This window comes from Phyllostomus hastatus, unplaced genomic scaffold (assembly GCF_019186645.2).
Source record: "Phyllostomus hastatus isolate PE091 unplaced genomic scaffold, TTU_PhHast_1.1 phas_contig_148, whole genome shotgun sequence".
Lineage (NCBI taxonomy): Eukaryota > Metazoa > Chordata > Mammalia > Chiroptera > Phyllostomidae > Phyllostomus > Phyllostomus hastatus.
The window spans coordinates 12,268,284-12,290,129 of NW_025333607.1; the positions used below are offsets into that span (position 1 = coordinate 12,268,284).

Consider the following 21,846-nt stretch of genomic DNA (forward strand, 5'->3'; position numbering starts at 1 on the left):
GTGTAAGACAGTAATTCAGTTTCATTATTTTGCATGTATTTTTCCAGACTTCCCAGAACCGTTTATGGAAGAGACTGTCCTTTCCCCATTAAATATTCTTGGCTCTTTGAATTTATTTATCATATGTATGGGTTTGTATTTGGGCTTTCTATTCCATTCCACTGATCTGTGTATCTGTTTTTGTGCCAGTGTCACACTGTGATTTGATGACTGTAGCTTTGCAATATAGTTTGAAATCAAGGAGCATGATAACCTCCAGCTTTGTGCTTCTTTCTCAAGATGCTTTGGAGGTTTGGGGTCTTTGTGATTTCTTACAAATTTTAGGATTGCTGGTTCTATTTCTGTGAAAATGCCATTGGAATTTTAATAGAGATGGTATTAAATCTCCAGATTGTTTTGGGTACTATGGACATTTTAAAAATACAGGGCGAAGCAAATGTAGGTTTACAGTTGTGAGTATGCAAAACACAATTTATTCTTATATCATTATTTATTAATTATTGTATTATTTTCCATACAAAGAACTGTATACCTACATTTGCCCCACACTGTATTAATTTTTGCAATCCATGAACGCAGAATATCGTTCCAAGCATTTTTAAAATTCACAGAAATGAGTGATATTTTCTCACTCACTAATTAAACTTTTATTATACTTGGGCAGATTTTATTATCTGTGTTATGTTGTCTTTACAAAAATAGTTTGGAACATATTTTTCTTCTTCAGCGATTTGAAACAATTCAATAGTGTTGGAGCTTTGGTTTGATATAGAATTCACTGGAAGTCCTCTGGGCCTATTGCTCGCTTGCTTGTTTTTTCTCACACTCTCTCAAGAGTAGCAGAGCTCTTTGGAACTCTCCTGGCCCAAGAACTCTAGGAATATTTCTCATAAGTAGCTTCTGCCTGCATGCCTGAGTTGAAATTGCACTGCGGTGCGGGCATGGCGGGGGCGAGTGTTGCACCTTCCTCGTCAGAATGTGTTGTGAGACTGGAGGCTTGAGCTTTGTTAGGATTCATCAGAATGTTTATTAAATAGTAACAAAAGTTTCATGTTGAATACTGTTGAATCTTCTTGAGTACTTAACCACAATCTACCATTTTACAAATGTATTCAGTGTTATAGATAATCTTTTTCACTTAATGGAACTATAATTAATCTTTGTTTTTTTATTGTACAGAAATTTACAGCAACAATGTCAACACCAGATAAGAAAGCCTCACAGAAGATTGGTTTTCGATTACGTAACCTACTCAAGCTTCCCAAAGCACATAAATGGTGCATATATGAGTGGTTCTACTCCAACATCGATAAGTATGTATCATGGCTTGTGGCATGAGTATTACTTGAACGAAAGATTTAAGTTTTTCAAACATAAGCTACAACCTTTTCTCTAGGTCCATTTTGATCCTATTCGGTTCTAAATTCCTTTCTCTATTCCTCATTGTTGTTTGATCCCTTTCCATTTCTTAGTTTTCTTCCCCTTTTCCTCTTTTGAAGAAGTTATTGTACATTTTAGTGAAAAATAAAATGAAAGTATAATTTCTACATAATTTACAAAGATTGTGAAACACAGCACCATTATTTGCAGTGAAGGGAACTTGTTTTATAAATCTTGAGATCTTAAGTGCTAGTATGATAGTAGAGAAATAGCTGATCCAATAAGATTTTTAGGATACTCTTTCTCATGTTGTAGTACTTATGTACTTTAGTTACACATAAATGTTTAAATAAAACATTAAGAAATTTGAGTGAGATCTATTCAACAGAATTTACGGAAGAAAAATCCTGATTTCTTGTCCATCCTAATCTAATCCATGCCAGCTCTCAACACTTGCTTTGCGGGCTACTTACCTTCATCTCCCCTCTCTGCTTTCCAGAGTAATTGCCTGCTCGAAGCTTGTGAATCTCATGAATGTTCATTTTTAAGTCCAAGACCCTTGTGTATTATTACTGGTTCCTGGTTACCCAAACTCGTGAATAGAATTGTTTTATTTTTGTCCACAGATTTTCCACAGGAGTATAAGCAAGCTCTGGGGGTGTCCTAGCATGATAGGAGTTCTGGAATTCCTAATCTAACTCCCTGGAGTTCTCTAGTTTTCTAAAACTACTTGAATCTCAAAGAGGACTCCTTGACGATGGTGTTACCTTTGGGACAGGTGCTTCGTAGCCGACATTGTTTATCCTTACCAGGTGCAACGCCAGTGCCAGGGTGACCCCCACAGAGGACAGACTCCCATGGGAAATTTAACAAAAGTCAGTGTCTCCTGGACATCTCAAGCACAGATAGTATTTCTTGAGTAACTTTTACATATTATTTGTTTCATGTATGCCATGATTTAATTTAGCTTTAGCATTTTGAATATGTACCTATTGTGTTTATGTTTTGGGTAGAAGGGAAAGTTTGGCATTTTGCAATTAGACATTGAAAATTGAAATGCATATTTTTAATTTTATGTCTCAAGTATCACATTGTATATTAACCATTAAAATGCCATTTGTATTTTATAGACCACTCTTTGAAGGCGATAATGATTTCTGTGTGTGTCTAAAGGAATCTTTTCCTAATTTGAAAACGAGAAAATTAACAAGAGTAGAATGGGGAAAAATCAGGCGGCTTATGGGAAAACCACGGAGGTAATAATCTTTTTGTTTAAAATAAAATCAATAAGTTGATAGTATCATTACTACATTGATTTTTTATCTTTAAGAGGACTAGTACTAAAATATAAGTTTTCAGAATGATTAATTATATGTTAAATATATTCTAGTAAGCAACTTTAAGAGCTTTTTAAATTTACATATCTTATAATTAAGTGTACAATTTCAATTTTGTTCACATCATAGGCTTTGAATATAATTTTGTTACATGTAAATATACTCCACTGTGTTTCAAAAAATATTTAGGAATGCACCAAAAAGTATTTAATGAAGCTATAAGGTTATATGTACATTGTTATTATCTTTTGTGAAACTATCACAAGAGCCTTCACACAAATGCATATTTTAATTTATATAAAAACAGTAATCAAGTGAGTCTATGTAATATGTTACTTTCTGAGAATTACTTTTCATGTGACTTCCTTTTCCAGTGTTTTCCTGCTTTCTAACACATTATACAACCTTCTAGTACTTTTTAGTGGAATCTTGAAATATATTAGAAGAATTAGATCATTAGTTCTCATATTATGTCTACTTGCCCAGTAAAAAGCATGTGTAAGATTTTTTTTTTTTTAATTTTAAATAGTGGGAAAATTCAAGGAAGGTCTAGAAATTAGTTACTTGTACAAGTAGAAATGGAAGTCAGTTTTAATGATTTCTGGAGATAGTGATGAAATGCAAGTGTGAAATTTAGTTGAACTGGCAAATTTTGTTTTATCCTTTGTGTTTAAGCATGATTGCTTGAAAAATAAAATTAAAAAGACACTTAAATGAAAAAAGAGATGATCTTACTGGTAATGTTTTTAATATTTCCCTCATTTACAATAACAAAATCGATATGTGATACGCTAGTGTGTTCCATACTGGTAATTTATGGTCTTTGGTACTTACTTCAGGCAGTTTGGGGAGGCTTTGCTGTGACTCACATGTTTCCGCAAGTTGAGTTACGTTGTTTCTAACTGTCCATCCGAATGGGATATTGGTTAGTTCATTGTGCTGTTTGTTATACACCTGCAGCTTGTGTAAGACTGTCATTGTATTTCTCTTGTTAGTTTTTCCTCAATTATCTTACCGTAACACTGCTTAATCTTATAGTTCTCTACTTTATTAAGACTAACTAACAGTTAAAGTCTTTATTTTCAACAGAAGTTTGTAGTTTTTCTGTTCTGATGAAGTCCAGGTACAGTACAAATCATTGATACAATAAACTTTTCAAAATATTCTTTAAAAAAAAAAGATGAAATATCTTTTTTTTTTTTTAAAAGATGAAATATCTTTTTTTTTTAAAAAAAAAAGATGAAATATCTGTATCCTGCCCATTTTCTGTTAAGGAAGGAACTTAACAGAAAATGGGTAGGATACAGATACGGAAATATGAAGACTCAAAATCCTAAGTTAATCTCTAAATTAAAATCAGTCCTAATAAAAATATCGGTACACCTTTTTTTTTTTTTAACTGGATGAATCAGTTCTAAAATTCACATTTAGAAGAAGAGAAATCAAGCAGGAAAATCCAGGAAAAATTCTGAAGAAGCAAAGTAGTGAAGGAAAATTACATTTATCAGATATGAAAATTGATGATAAAGTACTCATAATTAAAATAGTGTGGTAGTGGTGCACGAATAGGAAGATGAATTGAAAAGGAGAGAAAGTCCAGATGGAATCACAGATGCCTGTGGGGATTTGGTACATGATAACTGCTGTTGAATCTCAGATACATGGGGGAGAAGGGGGTCAAATTATTTACTTAATGCATATGGAGGTCACTGTGTAGCCATCTAGAGAAGAAATAAGTTGGTTTCATACCTCACACCTTATACCAGGAAAAATTGGACAAGGATCAAAGAGTTAAATATTTTAAAAATGAAACCTAAAGGAGAGTTTTGCTTAATTTTGAATTGGAAAAGTTCCTTCTAACAGGCTCCAATGCTAGGAACCATGAAAGAAAATATCAATAAATTTTACTTTATAAAAATAAGGACATTTTGCTTTGTTCTCCCCAAAAATCCATAAATGAAGTTGAAATATTTACAACATTTATCACAAAGAGCTAATTCCCTAATGTGTAAAGAACGACTATGAATCAACAACAAAAGTCAAGTAGCCCATAATAAAAAGGATTATAAACAGTTTATAGTAAAGAAAAAAATGGCTCTTCTAAACATATAAAAGGAGTTCAGTCCTACTCATGATGAGAAATACAAAGTATGCTCACATACTGTTCTCTAACTCTCAGATTGACAAAGTTCACAAAGCTTTAATATGTTGTTGGGTTGGCAATGGTGTGATGAAATAGTCCCTCTTTCTGGCGAGAATTTAAATTTGTATGATCTCTGTGGAGGGCAATTTGGTAACATCTACTGAATTTACAAGTTTCCGTACCCCTTGACCTAGTACTTCTGTCAAATTATATCACAGAAAACTTGTACATGGGTAAAATTACATGTACAAATTTATTTATTACAATACTGTTTGTAGTAGCAAAAGATTGGCAACGACCTAAATGTCCATTAATAGGGGAATGATTAATTAAAATATGGTCCCTCAAATACCAAAAATGTCTGAGGCTCAGCATGGTAAGCGTTGGTGAGGCAGGGGGTAAGGTGTCTCTCGCACACTGCTCACAGGGGCAGGAAGTGGCACAGCCACTTTGGAAAACTGTTCAACAGTTTCTTTATTCTTTTCCTTTTTTTTTTCCTTAGGACTTAATTTTTTTAGAGCAGATTTAGGTTCACAACAAAATGGAGAGGAAGGTACAGAGATTTCCCACCTACGCCCTTGCCTCCACGCACGCATACTCTCCTCAGTTACCAGCGCCCTCCGCCTCGGGGGTCCGTAATCACCCAGAGTCCACAGTTCACCTTAGGGTGCCTTCTTGGGGTTGTGTGTTCTGTTGTTTTTGACGAATATGTAATGACGTATTATCCACCGTTATGGTGTCACCCAGAGCACGGTCACTGCCCTGCAGATCCGCTGTGCCGCACCTACTCACCCTCCCTCCTCCATCCAGCTCCTGGCAACCACCCGTCGCTTTGTCCTCTGTAGTCTTGCATTTGCAGGTGTCACGTGTTGGAATTATGCAGCGTGTAGTCTTTTCAGATTGGCTTCTTTGACTTAGTGACACGTATTTAAGGTCACTCTGTCCCTCTCTGTGGCTTGATAGCACATTCTCTTGGCACTGAGCAGTATTTAATTATTAAGATGTACCATTCACGTACCGAAGGACATCTCAGTTGTTTCCAAGTTTTGATCATTAGAAATAAAGCTACTGTAGACATCCTGCAGATTTTAGTATGGACATAACTATTTAGCTCATTTATATAAATACCAAGGAATGTGATTGCTGGGTCATATGGTAAGAATATGTTTCATTTTACAAGAAACCACCAAACTGTCTTTCAAAGTGGCTGTACCATTTTACATTCCCACCTGCAAAGAATGAGAGTTTCCATTGCTCCACACCCTCACCAGCGTTTGGTGGTGTCAGTGTTTCAGATTTTGGCCATTCTAATAGGGGTGTAGTGGTGTCTCATTTTATCTGCACTTCCGTAATGACGTATGGTGTGGAACATCTCTTCATATGCTTGTTTGCCATCTGTGTATCTTCTTTGGTGATATTTGGCTTCTTTGGCTTCTTAAAAGGTTAAACATACACTGATCATTTGACTTAACCATTTTATTCCTAGGTATTCACTTTAGAGAAAGTAAAGTATATGATTATATAAAAACCTATACAAAAATATTCGTATCGACATTCTTGTAATAACCCCAAACTGGAAACAACCCAAACATGCACCAACAGGTGAATGGGTAACCAGTGTGTGATGCAGCGTAGAGTGGAACACTGTTTTCCAGTAAAAAGGAGTGGACTGACGCATGACAACATGAATGAATCTTAGAATAACTGGGCTGGATGAAAGAAGCCTGGCAAGAGAGTACATTGCAGATTACTCCATGTATATAAAAGTTTAGAAGCTAGAAGTGATAATGACAGAAAGCAGCTCGGAGGTTGCTTGGTAAGTAGGAGCAGAGAAGTGTAAGGAATGCCACGAAGGGGAAATAGAGCGGCACAGGGAAGCTTCTAGGGAAAGCTGGTGTCTTCAGTTTCATTATCGTGACTGCGACAATGGTTTCATAGGTATGTACTTTGTGGTATGAAACCTATGTTTAAATACCTTTGGTTCGTCCCAGAATTTGAAACCAGAAGACACACAGACCCTAAAGAGTAAATTCAGTATTCACTCTTCAAGGCAGGAGGAATGTTTAAAAGTTTACACAGTGGCAAGTCTCATCTTCAGTTCCTATGTCGGTACGCTCACTGGGTGGCAGGAAATACCATGCTTTTCTGAACAGAATATTAGAACTGAACCTTGTCCTTAGATAAGAACTGGCATCCAGCTCCAGTTTTGTCAAGGATGTAAACAAGTCCTCCTGCTTCGCAGGAAGGAATAGTCTAGACTTGCTTATATACCTTTGAGTTTTGCAAGGCCCTGTGTTTTAAAAGATGTAAGAGTAACTTATTTTGAAAGGAAACAATTATTTCTAAGAATTTGTTCTTAAATACAGTACTCAGAAGAATGAGAGGAAGAAAGAGAACAGTGAGATGCAGGGTCTGATGTCAAGTTTTTGTGTAGGATAGTTGTTTTATTTTATTTTCATAATTTATTCTAGGTGTTCTTCTGCATTTTTTGAGGAAGAGAGATCAGCACTGAAACAGAAGCGGCAGAAAATCCGGCTCTTACAACAAAAGAAAGTCGCGGACCTTTCACAGTTCAAGGACCTCCCAGATGAGATTCCTTTGCCCCTGGTTATTGGAACCAAAGTTACGGGTTAGTGGAAATACGCTTGTTAATATTTTGACTTGTGATTTTTCTCCAAAATAACCTTTATTAGAGAAGCGGCTTTTAAATTTAGAAAGCTTAAACTATCGTTCTACAGCAATATACTTACTGTAGAGATGACTGTGTCTTCATCTGTGAATCGTTTAAATTTCAGAGTTTTAAATTATTCTTTTTTTTTTTTCCTTTTCTAAGCAGTCTCTTCTGGGTAGTGCATAAACACCATTGTTCTTATGATCCCTGGGTCTAGAAATAGTCCATTTCTGATGATTCAATAAAACTAAATTATTCACTTGGTAGTTTACTCAAAATTTTATAAGGGTATAAATTTTGTCAATTTATAGATGTGGTTCTGTATATTCGCTTCAGTTATAACATGGATAGAAAGCACCGCCAAAGCCAAGTTTAAGTTAATCTTAAAGAATTTGGTAAACTAAAACTGCAACTTACGTGGTACAAGAAATAGCACGGTTTTATGTGAGTGGGTAGGTTAGTAGTTGTTCTGAAAGGTTTTGAGAAATGGTTAATCAGGGAATGTTTTCTGGAGGAAAGGAAGCCTTAGCTTTCCCTTTCGACCGGACTTTCTCAGGTATCCCCCACCCTCCCACGTAGTGTTCTCAGCCAGGGATTTATGGGGCGCTTATGTCAGCCCCTTCACGGCTTTCTGGTTTCCGGGATCTCCCTGTTACGTTTTTGGCTGTTCTGCCGTTCAGCACAGCCAGGCCTGCCCCGTGGGCTTACGGAAGCTGTGAGTTTTTCTTTTTCTTTCCTGATTGAGTTCATCACTCTAAACTGGCGAAGTCACAGGTTTTTACCTACTGGTCCCCATGTAATCTACCCCTGTTGCAGCAGCGCTGCTGGTTTGCATGACCAGCTTTTACACTCATAAAACCCTTTTACCAGCCGAGTGGGTGGTGGTGCTGGGGTGTGAGTAGCCTCGTGCAGAAAGGCCGCTGCCTTCCCCTGACCTGCAGCTCCGGCGGGTTTTCAACACTGAGCTTGTCTTAAGTGTTCTCTGCAAATGGTTGTGTGTGACGATCTTGTACAGGTTTATACTTGTCTTTCACAAGAAGAATTGAAAACCTGTTCATACTGCCATATAACCGAAGTCTTTTTCTGTATTTATGTTTGTTTATTCAACTTTATTATTTATATCTTCTGTGTACCTGTTTACCTTTCCCTTAACTGATCTGTCAAAGACAGAATATTTTAGCCTCCTATAATTGTAGTTTTTTAATCAATTGATTCTTTTAAACAGCTTTACATAAAATATTTGTATTCTTTTATAACGGTATTGTGTATTTTACTTTTTTATCCATATAAAATGTGTCACTTTGTCTAGTTTTATGCCTTAAATGCTATTCTTATGTTTTTCACTCATGCTGGGTGTTTTCTTGGATTTTCCTGATGTTATTTCAGACTGTGTTTAAATAATAGTGACATAAAAATTCATCTGTGTAAGGGCCCCCAAGTTTGGCGATTCACTAGGAAGATTCAGAAAGCTCAGCACTCATGGCCTTGGTTATTACAGAGAATGATACAGAGCAAAATTAGCAAAGGGAACAGGTGTGCAGAGCAAAAGCTCAGAGGAAGCTAGTTCAAGCTTCCAAAAATCCCCTTCCTGTAGTGTCACACACAACTTGCTCAATACCTCCAGCAAAAGTAGTAATACACTTGAGGTGTTGTCTGCCCAAATAACCTGTTAGAGATTCAGTCCCCAAGGTTTCTACTGGGGGCTGCTCGTGTAGGCACCCGTGCTAGCACACACTGGAACTCCAGACTTCTGAAGGAAAGCAGGTATGCAGCATAAATCACGTCACTTTCGCAAACAGTCTAGGCCCAGGGAACCGCCCTTATCAGTAGGGGAATGCTCTGGGAGTCCAGTTCCCAGACGCCACCCCTGCAGTCAGGCCTTCCCAAGGAGGGCAGTCTCGGGCACTCATTAGCATGATGACCAAAGTTCTTTGGTTGACTTTTTCTTTTTGCAATTCAGAATTTGAAGCAGTGATTTAAAAATACTTTCTTTTAAGTTTGGTAGATATGTGATTTCATATATCAAAATAGGGATCATCATTTATAGTTTTGTTTTTTGTTTAAAAATTTTTTTTTCTCTGAACTGAAAATAAAGTGTGCACTGTTTTTTGAAGCTATAATAGACAACAATACTGTACTTTCTACAGTTTAAATTAGATGTTTGGAGCAGTTTTATAACTGAGAGTTCTTTGTAACTTCCAAACGTCATGCCTTTTTTGGTTATTTTCTCAGCACGATTACGTGGAGTTCACGATGGCCTGTTCACTGGGCAGATAGCTGCCGTGGATACTTACAACGCCACTTACCGAGTGACTTTTGATAGGGCGGGGCTTGGAACCCACACTATCCCTGACTATGAAGTTCTCGTAAGTATTTCATATATGTTTGTATATGTATATTATGCATATTAAATACGTTATATAGAATTTTCATAGAGATTGTGTTATATGATAGAATCAAGATTTCAGGTCACAGAGGAGAAGATCCTCAGGGGTTCCAGCTCCTGCCCACTGGACCCCTGGAGCAGAACTATACTTGAGTCGTCCACAGTTTTGAGAATCGAGCATTTCTCTGTTGTACCTTCACCAGTAGCACCTGAGGGTGACGGAACTGATCACTCCTGACTATACATGGTCTTGGGGAGTGAGCTACAGAACATTTTCATTCTGGCTGTTTTGTTATAGTTCTCCTGCAAAATGATTTTTAAAGTATGAAGTAACATCTTGCACTTCAACATTTGTTCTCCTGTTTTATCCCCAAAATTACATAGGGTAGGATACAGAGACATTGGTAATTACAAATTACTGTAAGTAATGTAGCCAGGCTGTGGAGCTGGTTTCCGGACTGTGAGACTAGAATTCAGATCTCTTGAATTTCTTTGCAGTCCATTAAACTACAGGGCCATTATTTCATGATCATGGCTGATTTAGCAAAGTCATGAAAATTATACACCTTTCTAATGAGTTAAAATAATTTTAGGAATAAATCTATGCAGTCTAACAAAGTTTTGAAAAAATGAATAATGAACTTATTATAACAGAATTGTTTGCCTCTAAGCATTGTGAAAATTAAACTGTTCCCCCTTTGTTCCCCTTTTCATTTCTTTGTTATAAACTTGATTTTTAAGGTGTATGAGCTTAAAATTAAAAATCAAAATTTCTTTATCTGCTTAGTGCAAAAGTAGAAGAATCTTCCTTTCTGATATGAACTTTTTAAAAACTATAACTCTGTTTATTGTGAGGGTTTCCTTATCAAACATAATTTCTAGAGAACAAATATGAGAGAAAGACCATTTGGACTAAATATAGATCAAAGTACACAACCTTAAGTTTTTGCATTAAAGGATGAAATCTTTCAACCTCCCTTTTCAAAAAAAGAACAATTGGTCCTGACCAGTGTGGCTCAGTGAGTCACGGCGCGTGCCTGCGCTGCGGGCCAGGTCCTCAGCTAGGGGCGCGCAAGAGGCAAGATGTTTCTCTCCCTCTCTTTCTCCCTCCCTTCACCTTTCTCAAAAAAATAAATAAAATAAAATCTTTTTTAAAAAAGGAAAATTGCTTTCTGTTTCATCAATGTAATTCCTTTTATGAGATCACCCAAGTATTCCTCTCTGGCCAGGAGGTGATATTCCTCTCTTATAGGAGGTGATATTGAGATAGTCTTTAACACACAGACAACCGAGGGTGGCCACAGAACACTTTAATATTCCATACTCATCTTTGATCCTCTGTTACCGTCTTTTTGTCTTTTTCTTTTCTTAATTCTCTTGTTTTATGTGTTCAGTCTTTTGGTAGCAAAATAGTATTTTCATACTCTGACTTAAGTTCTAGCCCTTTGATCTTTGTAGAATAATATATCCTCTGATAAATCGTAGCGTGTGAGCTCATGTATAACATGCAGAAATATGTACTGATTGGCAAGTTCTACAAGCCTTGTGGACTTTTCTTTTTTCCCAAAGAGTAATGAGCCTCATGAGACAATGCCAATTGCTGCCTTTGGACAAAAACAGCGGCCTTCTCGGTTTTTAATGACTCCACCACGGTTACATTATACTCCTCTTCTCCCGGCACCAAGCACGGTAACGTTTTTAAAATGTCATCAGCAATTTAAATGCTTATTATTAATGTAAACTATGTCTACATCTATTACAGCAACTTCAGGGAGTACCCACATTACTTTGAGATTTTAAATAAAATAATAGTTGCCTCAACTCTGGAAATTTTTTGGTAGGATTTTTAGTTTTATATTTTGTATCCAAAATGTGTTTATTGGGGTGGTTCCCCACTCGCCTGGATTCAGGGCACTTTTAGTGCTGCCTCCTTCTGAGGGAGCATCCTTTTGCAGGCCTTGCTTCTCCTCCTGCAGCCGGCAGAGGCCAGTGGGGCAGCCAGCGCACAAACGACCGTCTGTGCGTGGCCAAAGACGGTGGTGACTTTACAGCATCCTGGGCATTGCACGTCCCGGAAGCAGGAACTGGGGCTCTGCACCCGGCTCTGCTTCTTGTGTTTCCTCTTCTCCTCTCCTGGAGAGGGATGAGTAAGGTCCTTTGCGAGAGGCGTGTTGTCATGGGGAGGTCATCACTGCTGGAAAAAGTGGATTTTTACTATAATATTAATTATAGTAGAATTTACTCTTCACCTAAATATCAGATACTTCCTTTTGAACAGCCCATGGTTAAATGATTCCTGCTTGTACCTACAGGATAATGACCCTTTGTTAGGGCAGTCACCTTGGAAAAGTAAAATTGCGGGCTCTGACACCGAAACCTTGGGTGGCTTTCCAGTAGAATTCCTTATCCAAGTGGTAAGAATTTTTCTGAATGTCTTGACTGTTCGTTAAAAAACTCAATGTCTTTTGTGTTATTGAAGTTGAAAGTTTTCCTAGGACCTAATATTTAAATATTTTTTAATCATTGTATTGGTTTTAAGAACTTTGTTATTTCCATCAAAGCTTAAAAATAAAAGTTATAACAGCCAAAATAGACTTTGAGGTCTGTTAGGCTTTAGTTGGGTTTGATTCTTATTGTTTTGTTAGGTTAAGGACTCTCACATTCTAGCCTGTGCCCTGTGAAACTGTGAATGGTAAGCTGTTACTAACTTGTATAAGTATGAAGCTTTTATTCAGTCATCTCAATGCATTTTGCCATTATCAGTCATCTGAACAGCTGCGATGTGTTGGCTAGCTCTTTGGTTAGGAGGAACGTTCTGAGACTAGAGATAGCTGTTCACTGAGAGATCTAAGCCTAAATTGAAACAAGTGTAGGATTATTATACAGAACAGTTTTCCTGAATAGCCTGACTCTTAAGAATGTAATGAGTCATTTGTTTTGAAAATTAGGTTGAATTACTTAGCTTGAATCATGGTCTAATGTTTGATTGAAAAGAAAAAAAGAGAAGAAAAAATACTTCGGCTTGGGACAGTCTTTATAAATAAAAAGTTTACATGTGTTATGTTATATAGCATGGTCCATTCAAATACTCAGTGTCACCTTTTGCAGTTGATGTTATTTTGAGGAGAAGTCTTGCCATTTGTGTGCACATATATACTATTTTGTATTTCTGTCATGTGTTGTTAAATTTCCTTGCAATATAGAATTTTATTTTGCCTTTTGGCTCCCAAAGGTAAATAAGATATTTTCATATAAAAATTTTAAATTATGAAAAGAGCCAAAGGTTATGCTTTTCACAAACAGAACCCTTGTTCACTTGTTATTTAAAGGCATGCTTTCTTTAAATAGTGAAAGTGAAAACAAAGCGGAGAGAGAGAGAAGAGAGATTGAGAGATTGAGATTCACCAGCAGGGGGAGCCAGAAACCGAGTACCACTGGTCTAAAGTATTGATATGTATTTTTTAAAATTTTATTTTTTTATTTTTAGAGAGAGGGAAAGGAAGGAGAAAGAAAGGGAGAGAAACATCAATGTGTGGTTGCTTCCCACATGTCCCCCTACTGGGGACCTGGCCCACAACCCAGGCGTGTGCCCTGATGGGGAATCAATCTGGTGACCCTTTGGTTCCCGGGCCCACTCTCAATCCACTGAGCTATACCAGCCAGGGCTAAAGTGTTGATACTTTTACTGATGCTTAGATATTTGATTTCAGTGCTTTATTTCTTAACTTCATAATCTACATGTTAAGCCTAGTTAAATCATGTAATCATTCCCATTATTATTTTAAACTATCTGAGAGGTAAAAATAAAAGGCCTTTTGTCTTGTGTAGTATGTAAGGTTTTATGAAACTCAGGTTTGGTCTTGTAAATATTAAGCTTTGAAGTACATGGATAAGTAGATGGATATGTTTTTATTTTTTCTGTTTCTAATACTTTTCTTATAACAAAACAAGCGTTACAATATTTTTGCAAATTTCATAATTCATAGTTTACAGTGAATTTTCTTTTTGAGAGAACTTTTTATTCCTGGGGTTAGAGATTTGGAAGAATCTAAAAACATCTACCCGCTTTGTTATAGAGAACTTAGTTTTGAAAATAATTAAAAGGAAACAGTGATTTTCTATCAAAAACAAATAAGCAATACAAAGCTAAAACAAACAAAAGAGGGGAGAGAGAGACTGTTGCCTTCATTCCATCTTTTACTGCTTCCAACGCCAAAAAAAAGTCACACAAATTTCCGTAAAAACTTGGTAACTCAGAGAAGGGAGAGCTGTCCAGGGCGCTGGACCTGCTGAGCAGTAAATACAGGTCTGTGTGAACAAGTATGTAACGTATATCACCAGGCCAACTTTTAAGAAATTTTTGTGTCAAAAATTTAAAGAACCTAAAAGCAGACAGAATTATATAATGTGCTTTTATGTATCCATTATTGTCTATAGCCATTATTAACAACTTCTGGCTAAATTCAATAAAAATAGATTAAAAACAAAAACCAAAAAAACTCCTGACCAGTCCTATTTCATCTTTACCCCCACCTACTTTCTCCCTTTGTGTTGTTTGGGAGCGAATACTAGACAGCGTATCATTTATCTGTAAATATTTTATTATGTATCTCAAAGAGATAAGGGCTCTTATTTTTTAAAGAAATATAACTAATATATAATATACCATTGTCACATCTAAAAAGTTAACAAAAATGTCTTAATAGTATCAGATATCCTGTTAGCAGTTAAATTTTTCATTTCCCCTTAAATATTGGATGCTCTGTTTCCCCATACAATTTATTTGTTAAAGAAACTGGATTATTTGCCCATAGAGTCTCACATAGTCTGGATTTTGCAGAATCCTTGTGGTATCATTCAGCATGTTCTTCTGTTTTTTGTATTTTTTGTAAATTGCTCATTGGATATGTAGTTTTGATGAGATTTGGGTTATTTGGCTGGTTTACGTGTTTTTATGTGACTGGTTTTATAGATGGTTATATATTGTGATAGGAGACATATTATTTTCTTTTTTAATATCATGTTAGCTGGCACTGTTGATCAGTCCTAGGTCCATCATTTATTAGGATTGTAAAATGATGCTATTCTCATTCTATCGACCCTTCACTGTTAACTGAAAGAATTCTATAAAGAAAGGTTTCCCCTAATCTGTTATTTGGTTACCTAATGGTTTAGTTTGTATAGAAAAGGCAGAATAAATGTTTGACTCTTTCTTTGTTTTTCAGTTTATAAAATAATGATTTTAGTCACTAGCATTCTCTAACAGAGGTTACTTTTTTAAAAAGTATCAATATGAACTCATATTGGTGGATATGAATAGTGGATTTTACATATCTTCTTGTCAGCCAATCAGACTAATAAAATAAAAGGTCTATGCTATTTCTATATTGAAACATGAAAATCTACTGCTAAAATGTCTTAGTGAAAAGTTGGAAATTTGATGTCTGATATACGTAAATGTCTGTATTTGTTCTAAAACATCTCTTCTTCCTCTATAGACGAGATTATCAAAAATTCTCATGATTAAAAAGGAACATATCAAGAAATTAAGGGAAATGAACACAGATGCAGAAAAATTGGTAAGGTGTTTCTTTTTGCTTGTCAAATTTTAAAATGGTGGGGGCTTCTATATCTAAAGATTTTTAAATATTGTATGGAAGAACACCTTGAAATAAATGTTATTTTTAAATCCTCATTTGATGGCACTATCTCCTGTCCCACTGAACACACGGTAAGTGGGTGAGCAGTTCAGTACAGTGCACTAGCCGCCCCTCGCTGTGCCCTTGCCCGTGCAGTGGCATAGGGTTCCTGGGTGTACCGGGTTCTTTGACAGTTCGCGCGAGTGTAGAATCCCTAGCGTTGGTGCCTCTAACTAGGGAAGTCCTGTTAACAGAGGTTGTTAAAAGTGATGCAGAATAAATAAGTCAGGAAACACATAAGTTGGCATCTTCAGGTTATTTGGACACTGTGTATCCTACTTTATTAGCCTAATCAGTCCAGAAATATGACAGTTTTATTCATAAGAGAGATTTATCCGAGTTGTTTATTTTTATGTAGAAAATGCCAAGAAAGTTTTTGAACTTTTTTTTGGTGTTTTGTTTTGTCTTATTTTTTATTGAACTTACTGGGATGACATTGATTAATAATAGGTTTAATTAATATAGATTTTAGGTTGAACTATGTTGAAAGTCATAACTTGCTCATGGATTTTTAGGATGGTGAATAGAGTTCATCTCCAGTACCACACCGTCTCCAGTGGAGGGAAAATGACTGCATGGAAGTATGGGGGGGGGGAGGGGCGGAGTGTTACAGCTGACCACCAACATCTGTCATGTGTGCAGGAATAGGGAGTTGTAACATCAGTCAGCTCTGGGAGGGGATGGTACAGGGGTGGCTGGACAAGTAGATGCATAACTAAATGAGGAGCAGTTCTCTTTTAGGGTTGTAGAATTTTAAAGTCTGAATTATCTAATTCAAATCCATCATTTTATGGAATTGGAAACTGAAGACCAAAAATGTCAAGAGATTTTAGTCTAAGATCATACTGCTATGCAAAGGTACCAGAACAGGCTTCTTGGTCCCTACTTAACTCATTTAGGCTTGATATGAAATTATCGGATGAATAGGCTATCAAAAATTGAAAACATTAAATAAGTAATTGTATTTCTTTAATAAATAAATAGGAAAAGGGAGGAAGAAAGAGAGGAAGAGAAACATCGATGTTGCGAGAGAAACCTTGATTGGTTGCCTCTCGCATGCCCCCAACCCAGGACCTGGCCTGCAACCTGGGCTTGTGTTCTGACTGGGAACTGAACCAGTGACCTTTCCGTTTGCAGGACAGTGCCCAACCCACTGAGCTACCCCACTCCGAGCAGTGTTACCTTCTCCTACATAGAGGCCTGTTTTGATGTTGTTTTGGCTTCTTGGCATATGAGAACTTTGTAGAAATCTAGTTGTTTTAATATGTTTTATTATTTGTTTTGCTTTATTTGTGGTTAAAAATAACTTCTATTTGTGGTTAAAAATAACTTCTATTATAAAAATTCAAATATTATAAAACTATTTAATAAAGAAAACAATTCTTTATAATGGCTCTCCTGTAAATAAATGCTATTCAGTTTAGTATAGACTATAAATTTAGCATATAGGTTTCTTCCTCTGTGGATGTATATGCACATACACAGAGGAAGTACATACGACTATCACATATGGTCTTGAAAATTATTCTCTGACAAAAATGGAATCCTGTCATTAGAAACTTATCTCAGTCTTTTAAAATTTCTGTATTGTACATCAACTAAATAATCCCTTAATGGATATGTGGGTCGTTTCCATTACTTGACCAAAACGGGGCTGCAGTAAATGCTCGTGTCCATGTAGCTTTGTGCGTTTGTTTGGGTCTGTCTGCAGCCTCCATCGTTGGACAGCAGAATGGCTGGGTCGGCGTGTTTGAACTTTTAAAAGGTTTCATGAAACTTCTAGTTTAAGGTGGTAGGCTGAACACTTCTCTTCCTAGCCCTTATAATTTCACACAGAACAAGTACAAAAGGAGTAAGTAGGATAAATGGAAGCAGATATTTAACAAGGTATGAAGGATTTTTTAAATTTCCCTGACGCACTGGACGAAACAAAGACCACGGTTGAAGGCTGCACACTGGAGCCCCGGCGGGGCCGCAGGCCCAGAGCCGCACGCGTGATGGAGAAGGGCAGATATGGGAGGCCGTGAAGAAGACATCGATTCAGTGTCTGCCTCTTCCTGTCCCTTCTTCAACCCAGTCACAGAGTTTAAATGTGGCGTTTACCCACATTATCGGGAGAAAATAGACACATTTTCTAAAGAAACAGACACATTTCTAAAAGAATTTGAACATATCATTTTGGAAAAATTAGGCTTTCTTTTGCTTTTGGTAATGGTAGACTAGGTGATCTGTGTTAGCCTTTTTTTTTTTTTTTAATACGTTGTCTCGTATCTTTTTAAAGATTTATTTGTTTTTAGAGAGAGGGGAAGGGAGGAGAAAGAGATGGAGAGAAACATCAATGTGTGGTTGCCTCTTGTGTGCACCCAATTGGGGACCTGGCCTGCAACCCAGGCTTGTGCCCTGACTGGGAATTGAACCAGCAACCCTTTAGTTCTCAAGCCCATGCTCAATCCACTGAGCCACACCAGCCAATGCTGAATTAACCTTTCTAATTCAAATAGCTAAGAATAACTGTTTCCTCTGGAATAAAACATAAAAATAAGACACTGGAGTATTAACCAGGCATTAAATAATTACAGGGACAGAATCTGGGAAAAGATGTAAACTCAGAAGGGGAAGTCTGGCTCTGCAAGTTTCAAAAAAGATGGCTTAGAAGCTGAGTCGCATTCTTGAATGGCTTACAAGGGTAGGGAGGACAAAAAATCAGAGTCCAAAGTCCCACCAAGGGTCAGGAGAAGCTGGCACACCTTCCGTGTTCTGGGTTGGAACCTGGAACATGGAAGCTTCGGATTGTCATGTCTCTGAAACTGAACTAAGAGATTCTAGAACTCTAGGGCCTTAAGCAGCCCACCAGAAGTAACTATGCCCTCTTTAAGGAATATGACATCATACTAGATCTCAAATTATTTCCACAATATTCAACATACAGTGTCTAACACTCCATTTTAAATCCCAGACACAATGGGAGACATGATAACCCTAACAAAAACCGAAAGAAAGTATAGACAATTGACATATTCTAGATAATGGAATTTTTAGGCATAGATTTTAGATGCTTAATTTGTTTAAAGATACTAGAAAAAAAATGAGACTATTAGATGAGGACTGGAAACTACAGCAGTAAGAAGGACCAAATGAAAATTCCAAAAATAGCCCCAGCTGGTGTAGCTCAGTGGCTTGAGTGTGGGCCTGTGAAGCAAAAGGTCGCTGGTTCAATTCCCAGTCAGGGTACACGCCTGGGTTGTAGGCCAGGTCCCCAGTAGGGGACACATGAGAGGCAACCACACATTGATGTTTCTCTCCTTCCCTTCCTCTCTCTCTAAATATAAATAAAAATAAAATCCTTTAAAAAATAAACAAACAAGCAATACATAATGTTGTGCACACAAGAAGATGTCATTGAGTGTTGACAATTTCAATGACCTTTGGTTGGTACCAGGTAAGTCAGACCTCTTATTAGATCATTGAAATTGCACTGCTTAAAAAAATTCCTCATCCAAATCTGATTCTTTTCTTCTCAGAAATCATATTCCCTGCCCATTGGCATTGAATTTCAGCGGAGGTATGCGACCATTGTTCTGGAGCTCGAACAGTTGAACAAGGACCTAAACAAAGTTTTGCATAAAGTTCAGCAGTTCTGCTATGAGGTGGGTGACCTGCACGAATTTCCCTTGAGGGGCTGTGCCCTCTACACTTTCTTGTTTGAAGCTTAATACTGTTACCTTTACATTTTAGGAAATCCAAACTAAGCCAATATCTTCAAAAAAATCCTTTGGCAGAACCATATTTTATGTATTTGTATTCCTTATAACATCAGTGTCACAGAGTGCTTTACATCCAAGTGAGCTTATCATTTGTTTGGATTATGACTGATACAGCACAGCAAAAAAATTTAGAAAAGTAGTTACTCTTAATTCTATTATTCCAAAGACCGTATTTTGATTTACTTGTCCTTGGTTTTATTTATATATATCGATTTTTTACATGCTTTTTCTCACTAGGTTATGATCATGCTGTGTATACAATTTTGTTTCTTCCTCCTTTAAAGTTTCCATTAGAACTGTGAGTTGTCGAACTACAGACACATAGATTATAGGGTTGTTTGTGAATTATCATTATCATGCATGTAAAATTGTGTATTTGAATGTGGTTCGATCGTTTCACCTAAAATTTGAATTAAATGATTGAGATGAGTTTAGAATGCTCCTGCAGTTATTTTTTCCTTAGAGGTTTCATGTTTCCAGTAAGCCACATTTATTTGTGATATGAGATTCTTAAACAGTTAGGTTTCTAGGACACTGGCCTCATTGATGAATCCCATATGTCGGCCATGGCAATACTGTCAATACACGATAATTAAACTGAGGGAAATGAACTGTGGTGACCCTCAACTAGACTCTGAGTGTATTTTACTCATTCCTCCAGCCATCAGTTTTTTCTCTAGTAGTTATCACATACTCCATAGCAAAACGTGCTGTTCTAGCCAATGCATTTCTCCCTCTGGGCCAGCTGCTTGCTGTGAGAGCTGCAGGCCGAGCAAGCTGAGCTGATAGAACAGAGCCAGTCGTGCAGCAGCAGTGGGCTGCTCATCAGTCTCTTTGTATAGTTTCATTCTTTACACAACGTCATTTGTGATAGGCTCGTTATCTAATGAAGAAAAATTAACTTAATTTTCAGAATACTCTTGTGGAGGTACAATACTGATTTTGAAATAGGAATATATCAGAGAGGACACTGTGACTAAGAAATTCTACTCCTAAGCATATACCTAACATATATGTGAACAGATATTTACCAAAAGGTGTATACGAGAATGTTCATAGCATCACTGTTCATTATAGCCAAGAATTAGTAATCACTCAATACCCATCAGTATTAGAATAAATCAATAAACTGTCATAAAATTATACAATGAAATACTACTCAGCAATGAGAATGAATGAACTCAACTACACGCAGCACCATGGGTGAACTCACAAATATAATGTTGAACAGATAAAGCCAGACACAAAAGAAAATGCGTATAATGGGTGATTCCATTTATGTAAAGCTCAAAAGCCACCAGAAGCCAGTCTGTGATGCCTGAAGTCAGGGCGGTTGTTACGCTCAGAGGATTACATTGGGAGACGGCGTCGGGACGGCCTCGAGGGGCCAGCGATGCTCGCTTTCTCAACCTAGGTGCTGGTTTCTCAGGCATACTTGATTGGTAATAATTCATTAACCCATATACTTCATGATTTGTGAACTTTCATGTACTGATGTGAAACTTCAATTGCAATTTTTTAAGCAAGTGTTAAAGGACAAGGCTACTCATTGCAGCATTACTGGTAATTACAAAATATGATACAAGTCCTGAATGCCCAGACCCAGGGCCTCAGTAATCTAATGTCTAGCGGTCCACACAGTGGAGCCCTGTGCCGCTGTCAGAGCGAGCCCGGACGCGCTGCATTTACTGATGCGGGTCCTCCAGGACGTATTCAGTGAAAAAGGTAACATACAAAAAAGTACATATAGTGTGTTACCTTTCGGGTAAGCAGAAATAAAATACACATGTATCTGCTTCGTCTTTCAAAAACACAGGAAGGATAAGCCAGAAACCATTACAATCTGGGAATGGGGTGGGGGTGGAGGTGGGGGAGTGAGAAGGACTGATATTTCTCTAAGTGTTTGTTTCCCTAGCAAATATGGGTAAACGCAATACAAACAAATGAGCCTGACCGCACTCCAAAGGGACAGCATGGACACACCTGAGGGGACAACGTGAATCCACGTAACTTTGCCACAGCATTTTGGCTGTATACCCTGTAAACCAGACTTTAAACAAATATCGAACTCCAGTTGGTGCAGTTTCTCTCACAGCGGTAAAGGATGAGAGCTCTGAGACTCTGTGTTCCAGGACTGAGCGGACGAGTAAACCAGTGTACCGAGAAGAACGGGAGTCAGGTCTGCCCCTGCGAAGAAGGGGAAGACGAGACGGAGCCCGTGGGTCGTCAGATTAGATTAAAATAGGCAGCAATCTGTATGAATTCACGGTTATTTTTACAGTATGACCATCACTGAGTGTGGAGGCGTGCTGAGCGAGCCTAGAGCAACGGCACCCCGACGCACTCACGGGCCACAGCTCGCACCCCAGCCTCGGTCTCTGAGCGCTGCTCTCCGATAAAAGGAAGCCGGGCTCCTTGGAAAAGGGACTGGTTCCAGAGCTAGGACAGAGAAAGTGGAAGACGAGC

The 21,846-nt window shown here is 37.4% G+C and overlaps 1 protein-coding gene and 1 pseudogene across 6 annotated transcripts in view; one reads left to right on the plus strand and one right to left on the minus strand.

Annotated features, from left to right (window-relative positions):
- The window catches only part of LIN9 (lin-9 DREAM MuvB core complex component), a 42,420-nt gene that overhangs the window by 16,501 nt on the left and 4,073 nt on the right, over positions 1 to 21,846 (plus strand). For all 6 annotated transcript variants that reach the window (XM_045817477.1, XM_045817454.1, XM_045817458.1 and 3 more), the window contains 8 exons: positions 1,180 to 1,313; positions 2,511 to 2,636; positions 7,332 to 7,489; positions 9,764 to 9,897; positions 11,487 to 11,606; positions 12,230 to 12,331; positions 15,416 to 15,496; positions 19,138 to 19,263. In XM_045817477.1, the coding sequence (XP_045673433.1) occupies positions 1,180 to 1,313; positions 2,511 to 2,636; positions 7,332 to 7,489; positions 9,764 to 9,897; positions 11,487 to 11,606; positions 12,230 to 12,331; positions 15,416 to 15,496; positions 19,138 to 19,263 (981 nt within the window). The remainder of the gene's footprint in view (positions 1 to 1,179; positions 1,314 to 2,510; positions 2,637 to 7,331; positions 7,490 to 9,763; positions 9,898 to 11,486; positions 11,607 to 12,229; positions 12,332 to 15,415; positions 15,497 to 19,137; positions 19,264 to 21,846) is intronic.
- On the minus strand, positions 11,835 to 12,096 carry LOC123831885 (annotated as a pseudogene).